This window comes from Miniopterus schreibersii (genome assembly GCF_964146895.1).
Source record: "Miniopterus schreibersii genome assembly, chromosome: 1".
Taxonomy (NCBI): domain Eukaryota; kingdom Metazoa; phylum Chordata; class Mammalia; order Chiroptera; family Miniopteridae; genus Miniopterus; species Miniopterus schreibersii.
In genome coordinates, this window is record NC_138101.1 from 191,919,228 (window position 1) to 191,939,100 (window position 19,873).

General features: G+C 48.6%; 1 protein-coding gene and 1 long non-coding RNA gene across 8 annotated transcripts in view; one reads left to right on the top strand and one right to left on the bottom strand.

Annotated features, from left to right (window-relative positions):
- Positions 1-19,873, bottom strand: part of FOXN3 (forkhead box N3) — a 320,301-nt gene that overhangs the window by 145,151 nt on the left and 155,277 nt on the right. For all 7 annotated transcript variants that reach the window (XM_081154994.1, XM_081154998.1, XM_081154997.1 and 4 more), the window contains one exon: positions 2,237-2,373. In XM_081154994.1, coding sequence (XP_081011120.1) covers positions 2,237-2,373 — 137 coding nt within the window. The remainder of the gene's footprint in view (positions 1-2,236; positions 2,374-19,873) is intronic.
- Positions 1,842-17,578, top strand: LOC308565659. The gene is made up of 4 exons (XR_014000061.1): positions 1,842-2,067; positions 7,897-8,373; positions 9,356-9,538; positions 11,394-17,578. It is a non-coding gene; the product is annotated as an uncharacterized lncRNA (long non-coding RNA).

The window sequence follows — 19,873 nt, forward strand, 5'->3', positions numbered from 1 at the left end:
CAACAAGTGGCCTGATGGCTTAGAATGGCGCTGAATATCACATCATTACAAGCCATACAAGTATCGTACAATCATCCAGTATTGAGTACCTCTAGCTCTCATGTGAAAGGCTTAGAGTCCCCAGGAAAGAGAAAGTGACTTGCTCTCAGAGTTAGACATGGAAGAGGCAGGCTAGAATCTGATCTGTCATCTCATGCCACATCCAGTGACCTTTATGGAGGTGAAATCCAAGCACCCGTGTGGGTAAAAATGGGCACTTTTTTCTTTCCTCAGTCAACTGGGAGACAGGGAACTGGAGGTGACAGTCCAGGATCTGAAGTATTTGTTTGGAAATAATTTTCATTACCAAAGCTCCGGCTCGTCTGCATTTTTATGCCTATGTTAAAAACCAAATGAAGTCATTAAGCTCGGGCCAGCTAGGAAAGCCTCTCGCCCGACTGTGCATTCCTCCTGCAACCCCCAGAGCTCTGCTTTAATCCTTCAAATTATTAAATAATTACTGTGCTTCCCTTGGGGTCACACTTGGCAACAAAATACTGGTCTAAACGAACCAACGATATGACCCAGTGAATAACATTTAATGTTCTTAACTTCCCAGAAGCAAAAGGATATGAAATACTTCCGAGGTACAAAGTGGTGAGTAAAGGAGGAGCTTTCTGTGGGGTCTGGAGGGTATGGGGACTAGAATGACAAAGGAACAAGAGAATCTGGGAAATATTCCAATAACTAGTGTCATCTCCTCCCCCACCAACCCTGTGTGTCGGCAATTCTCCACTCCGATCCTAGTTCCCTTCCAGATTTCAGGAGTGGCTACAGCCACAAGAAGAAAACCAAGCATATGGCTCTGTCCTTCTGGACATTTCTACAACGTTGGCTGGGTTGATTTGGAAAATCCCATTTTATCTCCTACAGCTCTATGACCTCAACTTGTCGTTTCCAATAAAGTATGCTTCCACTGATTTTTATGAACATAGACAAAAGCTGCTACAACATCCCCCCCCCCATCTTTCAAACCAACTGTAGTTGCTATGTAGGGTTATTTGTTTCTAAGGCAACAGCGTATATCTAAGTACTAATGGCCTGTCCTTTTGCCAGGCAACAAACAGCCTTGTGATGCAACTGCACCTGTCTCAGCTACGCGTTGCTATGGAGACGCTCCCGTTGCTATGGCTACCATCACGCTAATCGCCTAGCAAAGGCAGACATACAGCAGTCCTCTCGGAGCGCCCAGCTGTTCCGCCCCGCCGCAGCCGGCCGCGGCCGCGATGGAGGCTGTGATGGAATGCTGCTCGGAGGAGGCGCCCGGGAGCTTCCCCGGCGCGCCTGCCGAGGGCCGCTCGGCCCCTCCGCAGAGCACGAGGCGGGGGAAGCATCTGCAGAGCGGCGGACCATTAAGCCACTGAAATCGATGCATTCGCGCCATTCCTCACTGACATGAACTTGCAGTCCAAGGATAATTTCTCTTTACTGGGTGGTTACGACGGAAACATTTCTAGACATTAAAAATTAGGCTTCTTGTAGGATTGAGGGACATATTTCAAAGCCAAGCACTATGTGAGATAAAATCAACTTTAAAATGTGGGTTCTGTTCTATGTGGCTGGTTTTTTTTTTTTTGTATCTAACACTAATAACACTTTGTAAAAAGGCGACAAGCCACACATCCTGCCCTCCAATTATATCTCTGTAAAAATGGCACCGGTGACCTCCTTGCCTCAGAACAAACGAGCACGGAAGCGGAATAAAAGTACCCAGTGTTTCCCGCCGCTCTCTGAGGAGGCAAACACCAAGTAACCACAACAAAGTGGTCACTCAGGAGCACCGTCCGCATGGAGACCAGGGCGACAACAAGCGGGCCAGCCCTGCAGCGGGCACCTGCAGGCTCTCCGGGCAGACGACAGAAAGACGGACTTGCTTACTTGGCTCATTCTGTGCCTTTATTCCAACAAACCGTGACACACTGAGACGTTGGCGCTGTCAACTTTTCCTTGTAAGGGCTTCTGCCCGGGAAGACACTCTCTCGCCCGCCGGGACGCCTTCTGGACAGGCATCTCTCCACCGCAAAAGGGGTAAGGTTTGCGAGAAATACAACAGTGGATAGACGTCGGATAATACTTAGCTTCTTTCTCATTGATCTCTTTCTAAAATCACACAGTCTGGTATATTAGGTTCAGCGCCGGTCTCTGCCAAAATAAGGCCACCTCAGTGAGGAAAAAAAAGTCAGTCTGATTTGCTTACCTTTGATATGCCTGAGGAGAGGCGGGAGGCGTATTGAACACGTGTGGGTGCGGGTGATAAGGTGTCTTTTTCAAAGCCTGAATCAGATTTTGTCTATACTCCGGGTCTATGCACCACAACGACCCTTTCCCAATACTCTGCAAAGAAAATTAAAATACAAAAGTGATTAGTACAGAAAATGTTATTTTGCATGAACTAAATATACAGCTATTATCACAGTTACTCTTTTTAAGAGCTTCTCACTTCTTTGTTAACTGTGTGCCAGCTTTAAACACTGCAGCACCCGTAACTTTATCCTCTGACAACAGAACACAATAAACAGCACTTCAGTTTAACTCGTATGAAGTCTGACGGAAAAAATGAACACGTTACTACCAGGTGAGGCCGGGACAACAACATTGTCATGTTCATACCCTAAGGACCAAAAAAACTTAGATCCCTTTATTATTTTTCAGTGTTAACTTTGAAGAACACGTATTCGCTTCTAAGAATTAGTTTTAAATGTCAGATTTCAAAGACTAAAAGAAAATGCGGGCTAAGACACCCTCTGAACGCCATCTCCGCTTTAGAAAAACAAGAATTGTTTTTGTTTTAAGCCCTGTTACATGGGTGCTACTTTACAAACCAGAAACGTAATCTGCTTCTTTTTCCTACTAACTCACAAAAGTATGACATTTAAGCTTCGAATGGAATTGTGATTCTTCCCCAAGAAACAGGAGAACCCAGGCGGCAGCGGTAAACCTAAGCCGGCCTGTATTTATCTTTCGGATTCCTCAGTTCACAGCGCTCAGCTCCAGGCCTACAGGGGCTGAATCTTTAGAAGTCAAACTTGAAAATGCAAATTTTATAAAACTGGTTACAGGGAATGAGAAAGACTTGCTGAGGCCCACTTTCTGTGGGAGGCTTTTGGTCTGTGAATGGAGTTTTATTAAAAAAAAAAAAGTCAGTCCTTCCCATGAGGCCCACTGGAACTGGCAGCTGGCCGATGGGCAGTCACTGCTTCGAATGCTTTCAAGCGCCCGAATGTACCCACGCTGTTTGATAAGGTCATTTGTAAATATTTACTGATTTGGAGAGAAAAGAAGTCAAATTACATAAACCCGTGCCCACCCCATGCTTCCAGCCAACGGACTCTCTTATTTTCAGAGCTATTGTACACCAGGAAGATTTGGAAAGCAAACAAGAAAATTGCTTAACTATTACTGACGGGGGTGGGGGCAAGAAAATCTCTTAGAAAAATGAGTCCTAAAATCTTTAAAGAAGTTTCAAAAAATCTGTATTTCAGTCAGTTCACCAAATCATTTACTTACAAACTTATTCACAGAAAGCATTAAAATTTTCTACTAGCAACAACAGGGCAAGCAGTGTAACTGCATTAACCCTTTCTGGTGCACTGACGGGATCGCTCCAAGCCAAGGTCAGAGGCTGAGCCCCATCACCTCAGTCACGCAATCCAGGCGCAGCCGTGGCCCAAAACACAGGTCCCAGCCAGGCCAAAGTTCCCAGTTTAATTATCCCGCTGTTTAAAGATACGAAAGATTTCAACTTCGGAAAATCCAACGTCCTCATGTGGCCTTTCCTTTCATCTGTCCATTTTCAAACCCAGCCTAAGAAGTTCAGGGAACTGGGGAGACTTTCTGAGTAAAGCAGTGAGGCCACCAAATGATCTACTGTGGGCCCTGTTCTTTCCTTTGGAAAAGACACAGTTGGCACACTTTTTAGAAGAAAGGGGAAAGCTAGGGGTGGGGTGGGGGTGGGGGCAGACCGTAACTGCAGATTTGGATAACATAAAACAAAGCACAAAAGCCCACAACAGTCAGTAACTCCCCCAGCAGGGGGGTCCTGCCCTGACTGAACCAAAGCTCCATGTGGGGCCCAGTGGGACCTGCCTTTCTAATGGACTTGAACACAAGGCCCCAAGCTAGGGACCTCGAGGGCGGGGACCACATGCAACCCAAACATTTCAGCAGAGAGATTCTCTCAGCCCTGGGAACCCAATGGCTTTGTTTTCATCAAGGTGACTTTCAGGGTAGGGCCTCTGAGTCTCACGGAAAAGAACATAAGGCCGAGCAAGGAAAACCCAGGGGCCTCCCAGGAAAATAACAACAGGCCCAGAAGGCGGTCTCCTAATCGTGGCCTGAGCAGCTCATTTATTTTACTACTCTCTACTTACAAGCTAAGTGGGGAAAAAACCGGAGGGGGGGGGGGGGGGTGCTTTTCACCAGGTAACTGATCCAGGTGCAAGGGGGAGTGACAGTAAAAACAGAAGTTCCGGAGCTAGACATTTCCTGTGTGGCCCGGGCACACCGCGGTCCCACAGAAAGTCTTGGCTTCCTCATTGGCAAAAAGATGACCCCTGAGAGACTGGTGTGAGCCCCAGCGATGGCGTGTGAAACACTAGAACAGTGGCAGCACCTACAGGTCCCCAATAAATGGTGACAATGTCGTGAACATCTCCTTTCAGACAGAAGGAAGAGAGCAGCGCTGCTGTGCGATGCCGTTCATTAGATCAAACCTGATTTCCCCCAAACGGTCCTTCATAAAAGCAGCACCAAATTCCGACGGAGGCAGCCGGTGGGGCCTGCAGCAAGCTGATGAGGCAGGAGAGGGTAACAGTCTACTCACGCGCCTGCTCAGCAAATCCGCTGCGAGGAGCTCGTCTGCTCTCTCGCACCCCCCCACTGTTCCATCAGCCCCCCACCTGCCTTCTATGCACCCCTCGCTCCATGTGTTCTCTACTGTGCCTTCCCCCTTGCTCAGGAAGCCAGTTCTGGATCACGGTAACCGAGCTACTGGAAGTTTCGTTGGCCCAATCCCTGCACAGTGATCATCAAGCTGAGGTTTAATTGCAAACTTGGTCGGCACATAATCACAGTATTCACTCACTCACTGCAGCCATCCGCCCGGGCTTTGGATCATAACGGTTCCTACACTGGTCAGTCCTGCATTTTACAGTGAGAGGGGTCTGGAAATGCTGATAGGTCCTGACAGACCAGACACTAATTTCAATGTCTCAGAATTTCCAAAGAGCCAAAAATAAACAAAAGCAGCATCTTCAGGACACACCCACGGCAACACAGTCAATCTCGTTATTCCCTCCAATGGCCCGACAGTGGAGAGCGCTGGGCAGAGCCTGGGCACTGGGTCTTATCTGCAAGCATTCTCCTTGGTGTCATGCAGCAGTTCAGAGTAATACGAAGGTTGACTTAGAAAGTTTTCATATGGGACTATGCAGGAGGGAATGCTCAAGTTTCTTAAGCCAGGAAAAATTACAAAATTAGAGACGTGTGTAATTTTATGAGAGTTGTGCAATGTTTGAGAGTAAGTGCTTTTAGAAATATCTGCATCTTATCTAAACAATATGTGTGTGTTTTTTACCGTAATAACTGTAAGGGCCTGGATTCTAGAGGGTGAAGAGTGTAAATAAGTAAAGGAAAAAAAAAAAGCAAGATCAGGATAGACTGTAATGGCTTCTGTGAAGAAAATACAGGTTAGAAGACAGGAGCCGTTCTGAGCCGAGGCCTCAGCCCAGGCCTCAGTGACCAGGTGAGAGCAGTGGAGATGAAGAAAAGAGGACAGCTCAGGGTGGATTCCGGAGAACTGACTGCACCTGGTGATGGGTTAGAAGTGCTTTGAGCAACACAGTAGATCAAAGATTGGGAGGAGGGGGAAATCCAGTGCTCACTGGAACACAGAACCTCTGACGTGTTCATGGATTAAGAACGACTGATTGAAGAACTTGAAAGAACTTGCTGGACATAGGCCACTTCTCTTCCCTCTGCTGTGCCCTCGGCGACCCCAACCTTTATAGGGAAAGCTCATGAACAAACGAGGGTAGATCGGAGGTGGTCTGGCTTTAGAGGTTTAACATCAACTGGTGGTTCTACAGCGGGAGTTGGTAAACTTTTTCTTGAAGGGTCAGAATAAATATTTTAGATTTGTGGGCCACACAGTCTCTGTTGCAACTACTCTGCTCTGCAGTGGAGCACAAAAGCAGCCACAGAGGGAAACGAATGGATGTGACTATGCGTCCGCACACTTTATTTACAGACCATGGTCAGCCTTCACTGCCCCATCCTACAGCTTCTACATGCGAACCCAGGGTTCAGAGTCAGAGCTCCTGTCGTTTTGGGGACCTAAAACTATGTAAGGGGTCTTCAGGGGCTGGGAGAGTTGGGCTGGGTCCTGGGGGATTCGGAAGAGGTGCCAATAATACTCTAAGTCAAGAGCTCCAAGGCAGGAAAGAGGGACACCTAGGGGTTGGAGGGAGGCTGGAGGTATAGACACAGACTGTAATGAGAACAGATTATGAGCTGAGCTGCACCTGACATCACTGCCTTCTGAAATCACTGCGTATGTGCAGCTCACAGGCCTCTCTGGGCCTGGTTCCTCATCTATAAATGAGGTGATGAGACTAAATCACCCCACAGACTCTTAACTTTATGCTTTGAGAATGTTACAATAGATTAATTAGTACACATGGGCCTGCATTTCTCCATCTCCTCCAAGCTTCCCAACACTGCCGATTTTCTGCCCTTGGTCAGTCCCACGCATCTGCAAAGGCAGCGAGGCACATTACTGAGCTTTCAAAGGGTAGCCCCTACTTGGTCGGCATGGGCATTGGAGTCAGGGAGACCTGGACCAAGCCTTGTTTCAACTTCTGACCTTGGGCAAGTTACTTACCTGCTCTGAGCAGCAGTGTCCTCCATGTGTAAAATGAGGGATATAATGATAACCTATTTTGTGCAGGAGTGTTGTGAGGATTAAATGAGATAATACTATTCTTGGCACAAGACAGAAGCTCAACAAATATTGCTCTCCTTACGTGATGATGACACAAATATTAAAACAGCCAGCTTTCCTTGACACTAAGCTCCCAAACATGCAGCCCCTGCCCTGAAGGCGCAGGTACTTGTCAAATTGTGAAATGATGCAAATTTCATCTGAAAAAAAAAAAAAACCACGCGGGACTTTTTGTTTTCTACTGTCTGATGCTACTTTCTTTGGTCCAAAGGGAGCATCTTGTATCAGATACACTAAGGCGGAGGGGAACATGGAAGGGTAAAAAAAAAACAGGGCAAGACCTGGTCTCCTGAGTGAAGCCGGGAGGGACAGAGACTTTGAGGAAGCGCGAGCCTGAGTCACTGCTGGCATCAAGGCCTCCTGGGTGCCCAGGGTCCTGTGGTCCCTGACCCGATGAGCTTACAACCTGCCACCCCCTTCCTGAAGTGGATTTGGGGGCAAGGGGACACAGGTGGGACAGGTGAGGAAGGAGCTGTTTCAGGAGTGCAGTGGCTGGACAGGGGTATGTGGCGGGGGTGTTTTAATCAATGTGGGAAGATTCGATAATTTCCTTGCATTAATACCTAAATAAAACCAAAGTAGCCCCAAGATTTGCCTAAAACCAAATTGATCTCTAGGAGGAACCTGGGCTGGTGAAGCTGGGTGGAGGGACTGCGAGAGGAAACGAGTTTTTCAGTTACCAGCCCTCTGTCTTGTTCCTTCTGCCCGCTATCCGATACAGCCCTGCTCTGGCCCCTGCTCTCCATCACCCATGGACGTTATTTCCACGGAACTGGGGGCAGGGCCCCAGATCTGAAGGCTGGCGGAGCGGGTGAGTGTGTGTTCGGTTGAAATGAGTTCTTTCTTGCACTCTCCAGACTATTGTTTCCCAACTGCCAAAGGCAGTCCAAGAGCTCCGTGCGCTAACAACAATCCATAATGAAGTGATCGTCAAAACAACTAGGACACATTTACTTACGAATCCTGTCAAGCTCTGCACTCTAAGCTGTGATAAAAAACAGGGCGCGCACAGAGATGCACGTGCACCTTCACCCTCCGAGTCTGAAGGCCCAAGAACTGGCCCCTCTACAGTCACCGCTCTTTCCCAGCCTGGATTCTCCCAAACCAGTCTCACCAACCTGTCCTCTGGGGGCCCCTTTAGCAAGTAAGGGCTAACGACCTCCTCGATCCGAAACCGCTCAGTATTACCTGTGCAGGCTGAGAGAGCGTACAGACGCAAAGACGTTTAAAAAAATTTCAAACCCTCAAAGCGCAGAGGAAATGCAGGAAACCCGGTGCTTTTATGCACCTCACGCCAGCCACGGGCCACCGCCTCAAAGACCTGCGGGACCCAGGTGAGTTCAAGCTCCTGTGCGGCACCCCCACCGCACACACACGGGGTGTACGCACAGAAGCACAAACGCTTCGTGACCATTTAACTGCTAATAACTTTGTGCCAGAAACAAAGACAGGCGAACTTAAAAGGTTCGACTCATCGCCTAGGAAAGAGGGATGTACAGTCATGCGATGAAGTCGTCCGAAACGTGGATATCAAACTTTCCCAAAATGTTTCAAGAACAGTCTTAGAGTTAAAACAGCAAAAGCAAATTTCCAAGAGGGCACATGGCAGACTCAAGGACATATATTAAACTGCCTTTTACATGTTTTTTGGTTTTTTTTTTTAGTTTAAAAGGCAAGCTGACGTAAAGCTCATAGATAGGAGAGGACACTGTCAGAAATAAAAACTCGGTTATTTTAAAAGTTCAAGACCTGGTAAGGTAAGGGACTTCTATAAACATACTAAATGAAGTGAAGGCGGGAAAGAGGGCAGCCGGCTCCAGCTCTGGGCTGAACCTGCCCTCTCTCCGGTCCCTCGACTTTCTTTAGTGATTCAGATGCCGCGAGTGATAATTAGCGCAATAATGTTTTATGGGGGGTAATAAGGCGCATGTGGTCTGAAGGCAGAGACGGCCTTGGTTGGATTACAACTGGCCCACCGAGTGCCACTTTATCTTCTGGTTGTCAGTAGTTACTCATCTATTTTTAAATGTCCCAATATGATCTTATCTAATTAGCACATATAATTTGATCGCCTTATTTCCATAACCAGAAGTTGTTGGCCAGGTAGAAGTTACAGTTACAGGGAGTGTGTGTACTTGAGCCGGAGTTACAGCCTTCTATTTAAAATTTTTATAAATCACAAAGACTCTCTCAGTAAAACATGCACCCGGGGGTGTGGACCTGTTTGTTTTGTAAGGAGGGGCCTCTAGCCATAGGACCCACCAGTCACCCACTCCCACGGAAGGCCCTGGTCTGGGAATCCAGCTTTTCCCACAGGCTCTCGCTAGAACCGACTCGAGCCCCCTCTGAAGGAAAATCGCCTTCAGGGCGCCTGTGAAGTCCAGCGCAAGTGTTCCAGCAACAAAGGAGACCCTTCTACAAACGGTGTCCAAGCACAGCCTGGCCCCCTGATGCTGTGACTTCTGCTACAAGGACAAATCCGAAACCATCCCTGATCGGGTAAGGCGATGTGACCTGATGACAGGGTAAATGGGATGGATTCCTCTTCAGTTCTGGCAGATGCTGGTCACGATAGGGACAGAGCCCCTGGGAGCAGAGGGCGGGCCCAAACTTGCTGGGGGCGGGGGAGGGTGTGTGAAGAAAACCTCCAGAACTCACCCTAGGCCTTATCGAGCTCCCTGCAAACAAGGGAAGGGGAGAAGGGTGGACAGGAAGAGGGAGGTGGAGCCCGAGAATGAACGAATCCTGTGACTAATGCTAAGGGGGCTGAGGAAAAGTTCAGGTGAACAGAGTCTACCCAAAAAGACCAGCTGACCTGAACCCTAGGACCACAGGTAAGCACAGGAAAACCGGGGCAGAAGCCTGAGCCACCCCATCCTGCAGCTGTCCAGAGCCTTGGCACCGTGGCATCTAACCCCCCCCCCTGCCCCCCGGCCCCACACTGACTCTCCTCCAGGCCCAGTTCAGAGCATTTAAAGGCAATTTACACTGGTCCCTGATCTCATCATATCTTCCTCACAAATTGTGTTTCTGTGAGGTCCTGCAAAAGGTGGGGGCTGCCAACCTCAATATCTGCACATCTACCCAGCTGACTGCTGGGTCTGAGTGACAGTGTGATGTGTGTCACCTGGGAAGGCCAGTGCCACAACTAAGCCCTGGTCACTATGGGGATTCACCGGGGCTACAAGCACGGTGACCTAGAAGGTTGTTACTGAGCCATGGGGCACCTGAGATAACACATCTGTGTCTGGACACGTCTCAGCTCACCTGAGAACTCACTGCAACCTGAGGCGCAGAACACAAAGAACACTCCTCCAGGGAGTCAACCAGAAACTCATCAGGTTGATTAATAACTGACAATTACACAAGGCGACACCATAGCAAACAAGAGGCCTGCCAGAGAGGGGAGTCTGCCAAGGGTTATGAGTTACCTGATTACAAGGCATAGGGGGGAAATCTCCGGCTTAACAACACTTTACACAGTGCGTTTCATCGAACGGTGTAAAAGTGCCCTCTGACCGGCATTTCATTAGCCCCGAACCAGATCTTAGTAAGAATTCCCGCAGCCGGTTTCCCGATCTCCCCTCGGGGGAGGGGAGAGGCAGGAAATCTGGGTGCGCTGCCCAGGAATGAACCGGGATACGTACCAACCACACTCTCAGACGGTGCCACCATGATTAATTCAGGTTTCCAAAAACAACCAGCCCTTAATTATCCATGGAAATTTTATACACACGAAATTTCAACTCAGTCTACTGCTGAGTCACCTGGCCTAAAAGTCAGTCCAACTTGGAACTCAAGGTATACACAGACATAGTAACAGACACAGTAATAAAAGTAACAGCAATAACCATTAACATTAACCGAGAACTAGCTCTGTGCCAAGCACTAACCTAGCCATCTCCTGTGCATTATTTCATTTCATTCTTCCAACAAACCCACAAGGCAGGCAGTACTCTGACCCCACAGATAAGGAAGGTAACGTTCGGACAGGGTAAGTAACTTGCCTAAAGTCAAATGCAACCAGTCTTGGCTCAGGAATCTCTAACCCTCGCCGTCACAATGAGAGTCTGTGGCAAACACCATTATGAGGTAGGCAGCCGGCTGCAATAAAACCGTATCACGCATTTCCAAGCTGAATCACGAACGATTTGGGGATCACCTACCGCACTAAGTAGTGTGCCTCCTTACCTGGGAGCGCGCACACAAATGCTTTCTCACACACACACGCTTTCTTCAACCATTCGTGTCGGATGAAAAACAAAGTCAAAAGTTACTACTATTATTTGGACTTTATATCTGTGTTGCTGGGACGTGACCATTTGCAGACAAAACATCACTTTTCTGTTTGTAGAGCAAATTTCAAAGGGCGATCAAATATCTCAGGTGGCCCTAAACAACTCGATGAAGGAATCTGAGAGGATTAAGTCCATTTATAGCCAAGAAAACAAGCTCCGAAAAGACGGGGCCTTGCCCTAGGTCCTTATCAGCCAGAAGCAGAGCCTGGATTCGAACCTCTCAGTCTTCTGCGCGGCCTCTATCTTCCCACTGGAGCCCGCTGCTTCCGTGAGAAAGCCCAGCCTGCTGGAAATGTTTTAACCTAAGTCCATAATAAGCAGGTATAAGCGCGCACGTAAGACACCGTTACCCACCACCTAAGGCAGTAGAGAGAAGTGCTGGGCTTTGGGGTGTCTCGACGGTGTGGCGATTCCTCAAAACAACAAAACAGTGCACGCGCCTCAGCAGCACCTTCTTCCCCCGTGTGGCGCCCCGAGGACAAGGTCCGGCCTGCGGGGCGCTCGGGAACGGGGAGCTCGCCCTGCCCACTTAAGCCATGGCGAACCCACGAGTCACCCCCGTGTGCAGACGAGCTTGGGGAGCGGCGTGCTGCTCAGAAAAGGTGGCCCTGCGAGGAAGGAAGGCTCCCCTTTGGGAGAGACCTCCCCAGGTTCTGTGCCATCTTCCAGCGGTGGGAATGTAATCATCAGACACTTGAAAATGAAGACCATCGGAACCTAGCTGGAGTGTGGGGCCCTGGTTAGGCCCTGAAGAAAGATCCTTATATAAAAAATAACACCCCCCCCATCATGATCCACCGGACCACGGGGAGCCCCACTCCTGTCCCACCTGCACACGCACGAGATATTCGGGACGGGGGAACCACGCGGGGGCTGTCGGTCCTGCCCATTCTACCTCCGTGAACGCGCCGCACAAACTCCGCCGGCCGCGCAGAGACCACCTCTGCCTCTGCACTCTGCTCGCGGCCCAGGAGACTAACGTGCAGATGTGTGAACAGGCGCCCGCGCCCGCTGACTTCCAGTCTAGTTCCACCAAAGGGAGGGACCACGACGGCGGGAGGAGAGGGAGGGCGAGCATCCGGTCCCCTGGCTCCCTCCAAGGAGTGAGCGGCGTCCTGCCACCAAGGCCCTGCCTCTTCTGAGGGCCATACTTCTCCACGTTCCAGGACTTACTCTTTTCCGTTGCCCCTCCAGACCTGGGGTGAGAGAAGTTCAAGTTCCCTGGTGGAGCAAGCCATCCCCCCACCCAACAAGGTGGGGTGCCCCATCCTTGCTGGTTCCTTGTGTCCCTGCCCACTGCTGGGAACTAGCCCTTTATCAACGGTCCTCGGTTACTTCGGTTTGAGTGTGCCATCTGTCCTGCCAGGACAGTGACTGGCAAAATAAAAACCGAATTGATCACCCCAGAACTTCACCCTTGGAATCCACACACCACAATATGTACATCACAATTCCCTTGCAATTTCTCCAACCCAGAGAGGATAGCAATTGGGGGGGGGGTGCCATCAAGAATCCTAAAATAATTACTCTATTGCATACTTTGAAAGAGCAGAATTTGTCTTCTTAAAAAGTAAAGCAAGCTTTCAAACACGAATACTCGACTATAGTATTAGAAAGGCATGTGGTTACCAGAAATGCGCTCTGTAGAATTCCTTTGTAAGTGATCAGTGATTACTATTATGTTTCAGAGTCACGTTAACTGTGCTTAAAAATTGCAAACAGGACAAGTGTCAGTGAAGATTCCACTTTTAGGAGAGCCGATTCAAACAACACCTTATCTCAAACACTTTATGGAGTAGATAACAGCAAAATGGTATGAATTCAATTATTATAACAATAACAACACTGAATCAAAATTTCTAAGCATTTAAGACTTAAGAGTCAACCTCATCACGAAGATAGGCCATTGGTGCTTTGTACTAGGTCAGGCTGACCTTCAGGAAATGAAAACATAAACCAAAGTTTCTAATCTAAAAACTATGAGCTGTCTCGCGGGTGGAGAGGGGATGGGAAATCTCCCAACAAATGTACAAGATGTAATTTTTAAAAAACAAAACACTGATAACACAACTGCAATGACATCCTTTAATCACTGGGGAATGATTCAGATCTAGTATATCTACAATGTTAAAAACAGACTTTAAAAAGGCACTTAACAAATTAAATGTAAACCATGTGTTGCTAATATATTTTTAAAGACGCTGAAAAGTGTGTTTCAGCCAGGGCTCTGCGCGGAACCAGTCTATGTACGACTTCATCTAAAGCCAAATGATCATGGGAAGGCTTATCGCAGCTTTTCCACAGACTGGGCTCCAACATTGGGGTGTTGGTTACTTTCCCAGGGTTGAACCTGTCACTACAGGTCCCAGAGTAATAGCATTTGAGAAATTTTGCAACAACTATTAAGAAAGGGAGCACATAAACAATTTCTTTTTCTTGGGAACCCATGAGGAAATGCAGACATAACAGCCTTAGCCCTCTCCTTAGTCTTTCTGACACAGCACATAGCAAAAGTTATGACTTTACACTTATGTATGAGGCTATTTGATTAATGTCTATCTCCCCTCGCTAATATGTAAGCTCCATGAAGGTAGGGACTATTTCCAATTCTGTTCATGACCCAGTGCTAACACAGACACGGGTGCTCAATTCAAACCATACCTTCAATAGCAGGATCCAGAAAAATAAGTTTGAGACCTCACTAACTATCCTTTTTCATAGAATTTTGACTTGGGAACTAAGAAATATTTCACCCTTCAAAATAAAAATTCAGTCAAAAGGAGGACAATACAGTTAAAATCATGAGATGTGACCACATGCCCACCAGAATGGCTGAAGTTGAAACCACTGACAATACTAAGTGCTGATCAGGACGGGAAGCTACTGGAACACCCACCTGCAATTCCTTGGGAGGAACGTAAGCTACCACAACCACTTTGCCAAACAGCGTGGCATTTTCTTATAAAATGAAACGTACACTTATCATGGGACCCAGAAATCCCACCCCTGGAAGTTAACCCAAGAGATACGAACTCATATATCTGCACAAAGACTTGTACAAGAATATTCCGAGCAGCTTTATTCATACCTAAAAACAGCAAACAATCCAAACTCTCTCAGCTGGTGACAGGATGAACAAATTATGGCATCTCCACAAAATGGAATACCGCTCAGCAATAAAAGGGAATGCATTATTGATACACACAATATCTACGATTCTCAAAAACATGAAGCTGGGTAAAAGAAGCTAGACATAAAAGTACACTGTTTTATGATTTCAGCCACATGAAATTTCAGGAAAGGTAAAACTAACTTAACTGAGAAAGGAAGCATATCAGCAGTTGCCTGAGCGTTTGGGTGGAGGCAGAGGAGACTCGGGCCAAGGCACAAGGAAGCTAGCGGTGGTGAAAATGCTCCGTTCCCCACCGCAGCAGCCAGTGACACGGGTATATACATATTAATCAAAACAGTTTCAACGGTGTGTTTATTATGAATGTATTAAATTATGCCTTAGTCAAGTTGATTTTTTAAAAAACAAACAGAGCAAGCCATACATTTAAAACAAAAAATTTTTAAAGCAAACAAAATAACCTAACTAGAGGAACAAGTTGGCAACATAACCTCACAGGGAAAAGAATTCTTTCGCATAGCTTTTGAACTTGATACTGACTCAACCTAGTGGGACGGGCTTACAAAGGACAAAGTGAACTACAAAAAAATACTATGTTTCAATCAGAATTATTAACAGTAACAGACAACAGAAATTTGAAACTATTTTGCACATCTTGTAGGGTAAAGCAAAGAGTGAATGTGTTGACAGCATTAACAGAATTAGGAGCTGTGCAAAGAACTGTGAATACACGACTAAAGATTTAAAGAAAAACCCAGGGACGTTAAATGTGACTTGGAAAGATCAATCACTCATGAGCATACTTGTCCTTAGTTCTGTCGACTGCAAGCTCTAAACGTGTTAACACCCCAGCCACAACGCACACTCCCAGCGTCCAGCTTTGGTTTCTACGTACCATTCTCCACCAAAAGGATCACAGAGTTTTGGAGAAACAGATGACAACCTGTATGCAAACGGAAAGTCTACGAGGAGCCTAGGACATTTCTATGCAAAAAAAGCAAGAAAGTACTCAAAGATTAAAAGGGGCATGTTCCAAGGACATAAAAAGCAGCTTAAAATGGGCATCAAAACAATGACTATAACTGATTAAAAAAACCACTAACTACATAAAAACCTATGAGTTCACAGTGATATTCTCAGAGAGACCTACTTGTCACCATTAGAGATGATTACTGTACCCTCTTCTACTCTACAATCCGGTTGTTACGGTTGGAACTGTGATGCAGAACTAATGATAAAATTAGAAAAATCACCATTTTGCAACCTCTCCAGTGAACTAATTCAGGCAAGAATCATCCATGGAACCGCAGGCAGTGCCAAATATCTCCCCATAGATGATGGGCTAATTGCAAAGGGAAAAACATACCAGCCATTGGAAAGATCTGCCACCTTAGGCCAGTGTTTGAAGAACTGAGCATCCCTGACATGAGACAACCTGGGGAGATCTGGTTTTAAAAAGCACCGGGCATCACCTGGCAACTGTTTAAACAAGCTCGAATCTGAACGAGCATTTGGCTCTGACTTCCAGGGGACACAGAGACGAGTTGAACAACATCACTAGGAAATAGCCAAATCCAAGATGTGAGGCATTCCCCTACACAACTGGCCCTGATCTTCTCAAAAAAAATAATAAAATAAAAAAGCGGGGTGGGGGGGTACGATCGTTGCAGACAGAAGAAACTAAAAAGATAAAAATCCAGTCGCAATATCTATACCTTCACTAGGTCCTGGTTTTAACAAAACACAAAAAAAGTTTGGAAAGACTTAGGGGGACAACTGGAGAAAACCGAATAGAGACTACATATCTGATGCTGCACGGAAATCTTTTAAATTTTCTTGGCATGGTAATACTGTTGAGGTTACACAGGAGAATGTCTTTATTCCCAAGAGGCTCATGCTGACATTTTAAAGGGTGAAGCGTTATGACGCCTACAACTTCCTTTTAATTGGTTCAGATAATCTCTACGTAAAGATGAAGCAAACATAAATGTTAACAATTACCGACTGCAGGGAGCAGGGTATATCGGTGGCCACTGCGCTATTTTTTGCAACTTTTCTGTAGGTTTGAACTTTTTCATAATAAAAATATGGAAAGGAGGGGAAAAGAGGCAGAGACGACATTATCACCATCGGTCAAGTCTTACCCCGGAGGGAACAGGGCGAGCTCTCCACACACCTCCCCGGGCGTGCTGAGCTGAACTGCGCCCCCCCCCCCCACAAACTCACGCCCTGATGTCCTTACCCCTAGCACCTCAGGACGTGACTGTATCTGCAGACAGGATCTTTACAGAAGTCGTTAAGCTAAAATGAGGTCATTCGGGTGGGCTCTCATCTAATCGATGACTGGGGTCCTTATAAGGGGAGGAAATCTGGACAGACGCACAGAGGGACACCGTGTGAAGGCGCAGGGAGAGGACGGCCACCTACAAGCCAAGGACCGAGGCCTCAGAAGAAACCCACCCTGCCAACACCTTGCTCTCCGGGGCCCAGCCCCCAGAACCATCAGAAAATAAATGTCTGTTGTTTCAGCCGCAGGCCCAGCAGACGAACACGACAGGGAAGGTTTCCGGGGGGACAGAGGCTGCTCCTCTAATCCAAATGCAGAAACGGCTCTCGCTACTCTTGGACAACATCCATCCACTGATACGGAAAACCGAGTGCTCCCAGGGTGCTGCGGGCGCGTGCAGGGGTGCGTGTGTGTGCGTGTGTGCGCGTGTGCGCGCGTGCAGAGGGGCCCGGGAGCTGAGAGCTGCTCAGGATGACTAACACCGGCTGCCGCGGCCGGGGAGCACCCAGGCAGCCCGGAATCACGGCTTCTCGCGCGTTCCCAGGGCGCCTTCTCGCAGAGCCAGAGACGGCTGGGGAGATCCCTGCCGCCGGGGTGTATCCTGGGAGAGACGCGTAAAAATGCGCACGCTGTTCATCCAATATTCATCGCCGAGCAGAGGGGTGTCCAATAGTCAAGTCACTTCTTCTTGAAATAAAAGAAACAGTCTCATGTTTATCCTGGTTCTTAAACATTAAAAGAAGGGGCCATGTAAAATATGTATTTAATATTATGCAATGTTTACCTTTTCCAAAACAAAGAAATGCAAATAAAAATTAATAAGAAAGGCTAAGAAATAAGAAAATGACGTCTCATCGAATGTCTTTCCCCACATTACCAGAATCAGGCCTGGGTTATGAGGACAGAGGGGCCGTTCTGGAATCTCCCCACAGCATCGGGTGGCGTGGCCCTAACAGCCCCCCCACCCCGCAACTAACTCCACACTCGAATCCCGGCCCTGCAGAGCATCTGCCGAGTCCAGCGCCCACAGCCCAGGAAGGGCTCTGCGAGATTTGCATAAATGAAGGTAAAGCTGACCCCAGGCCCTTTGCTTGAGCGTCACAACTACCTCCAGAGCTTCACCTGGCCCACGCACGGCCCGCACATCCGGCTGTCTACCGGTCATCCTCTCCAGATGACCCTTCCGAGCCTGGAGTCCACCACGGCCAGACCAGAACCCACCACCACCCAAACCCGCCGTGTCTCCTGCTGCTGCTGCTTGTCCCGGTACCTGATGGCACCACCCTCTCTTCAACCTCAACTAATCATCTTCCTCCTCGCCTGCCCGGCCCGCAGTCCCCGCTGTCATCAGAGCCTGTGGGTCCCACCGCCGGGAGGGCAGGTCTGACATCACCTCGGCCTTGACAGCCGCCAGCCGAGCTCAACCCCTCATAACCCCAGGCAAACCCGCGGCCCCTCCTGGACTCCAGTCCACCCCTGCGTCCTGCTGCCAGGCGTAACTACCCCAAAGTCCTGTCCCGTTACACTCCTCTCCGTGCTCCAAGCCTTCGGCAGCTGCCAGTGTGGACAGAAAACACCCCCCTTCCAGGGCTGAGTCTCGGCGAGGCACCGTCCCAGCTTTCTGACCTCATCCTGTGCCATCCCCTTCCCCGATTCCCTCATGTCCTCCTATTCCACCAGCTTCCTCTCCAAACTGGTCAATGTCCACCCCGAGTCTGCTGAAGTCCTGTCCCTGTCCCTCCCCAGGTGCCCCGAGGTGGGGGAGAGGACGCGGGCTTCAGGGATGGATCTCAGTGAAGAGCCTGCTCTGCTGCTTACTGGCCGTGTGACCTGACAGGTTACCCAACTGTCTCTCCGAGCCTCAGTTTCCCGGTCTATAAAATGGGACAATAATCGCCCACTTTGCAGGGTGCTGAGATCATTAAACAGCACAGGGAAACACTTGGTAACGACAGGGTAGTATCTGAGGCAGGGGGAGCACGCGACAAAAGCTCGCAGGTCACACCGAACATGACAAGTTAAAGGACAATGGAAGGTCTCCCCAGCCTAGAGGGAGGAGTCCCGCTCGGGAGACGTGGGGGGCAGGCCCAGGCCACCACCACTCTGTTCCCTCAGCACCCGACTGCTCAGAGCACTCGAGTAGTTCTCTGTTTTGAACACGAGGGGTTGTCCCCCCGCCCCGTCTTTTCCTTTCTTGGCCACAGCCAGCACCATCTGTGAATTACACTGCAGGGGCCAGGTTTTCGATAATTTGAGTAAGACCCCAGGGAGTCTGAACTGAGCATATGTCCCACAAAAATATAAAGTAATTCATATGCTTTCATCTATTAATTGGGAAATGGGGCTTTTATCAGTGTCTAAATTTTTATGAACAGTCAGGGAAATGTCTGGTTCTTTCCACCACACACAACACATCGAAAGGCATCTTCCAGCTGCCAGCCTTCTCCAGGCACCGGTGAGGAGGGACTCACGAGCGTCAGGAAGAGTCAACACAGCGCACGGTTTTCACACAGAGCTGCTGTAACAAACCACACTAACTCGGTGCGTTTAAACAAGACCCTGACTTGCTCACAGACTGAAGTCTGGAGTCCAGGAGCTGACAGACCGCGTGCCCGCGAAGGCTCTCGGGCACCCCTTCCTCCTGTGTGGGGGCAGGCGGCCCTGGGGCTTGCAGCTGCACCGCTGCATCTCTGCCTCCACCACCGCTCAGCACTCCTCTCCGCTCAGGGCCCTCCTCCCTAGTCCAATATGACTTCACCTTAACCACTTACATCCGCAAAGAACTTACATCCAAATGAAGGCACATTCCGAGGTTCCAGACACGAATTCTGGGGCACCCTCTGAAGCCCGTGACAGTGACGACAGAGGAAAGTCTGGGAATTTCTGAGCATCATTAGAACTAAAAAAGAAAGTCAAAGGTAACTACAGAAGTTAAATAGGTTTCTTCTCTGATACCAACCCTAAGGGTGTGGCGGTGGCCTCCGGGAACTGCGCCCGAGGAGGAGGAGGAGGAGGAGGAGGAGGAGGAGGAGGAGCCTGAGCCTGCCCCTGCCCGCGGGGTTGCCCGCCCTGGGCGTGGCATGAAGGACTGAGATGGACTCCCCATCTCTGACCCGATT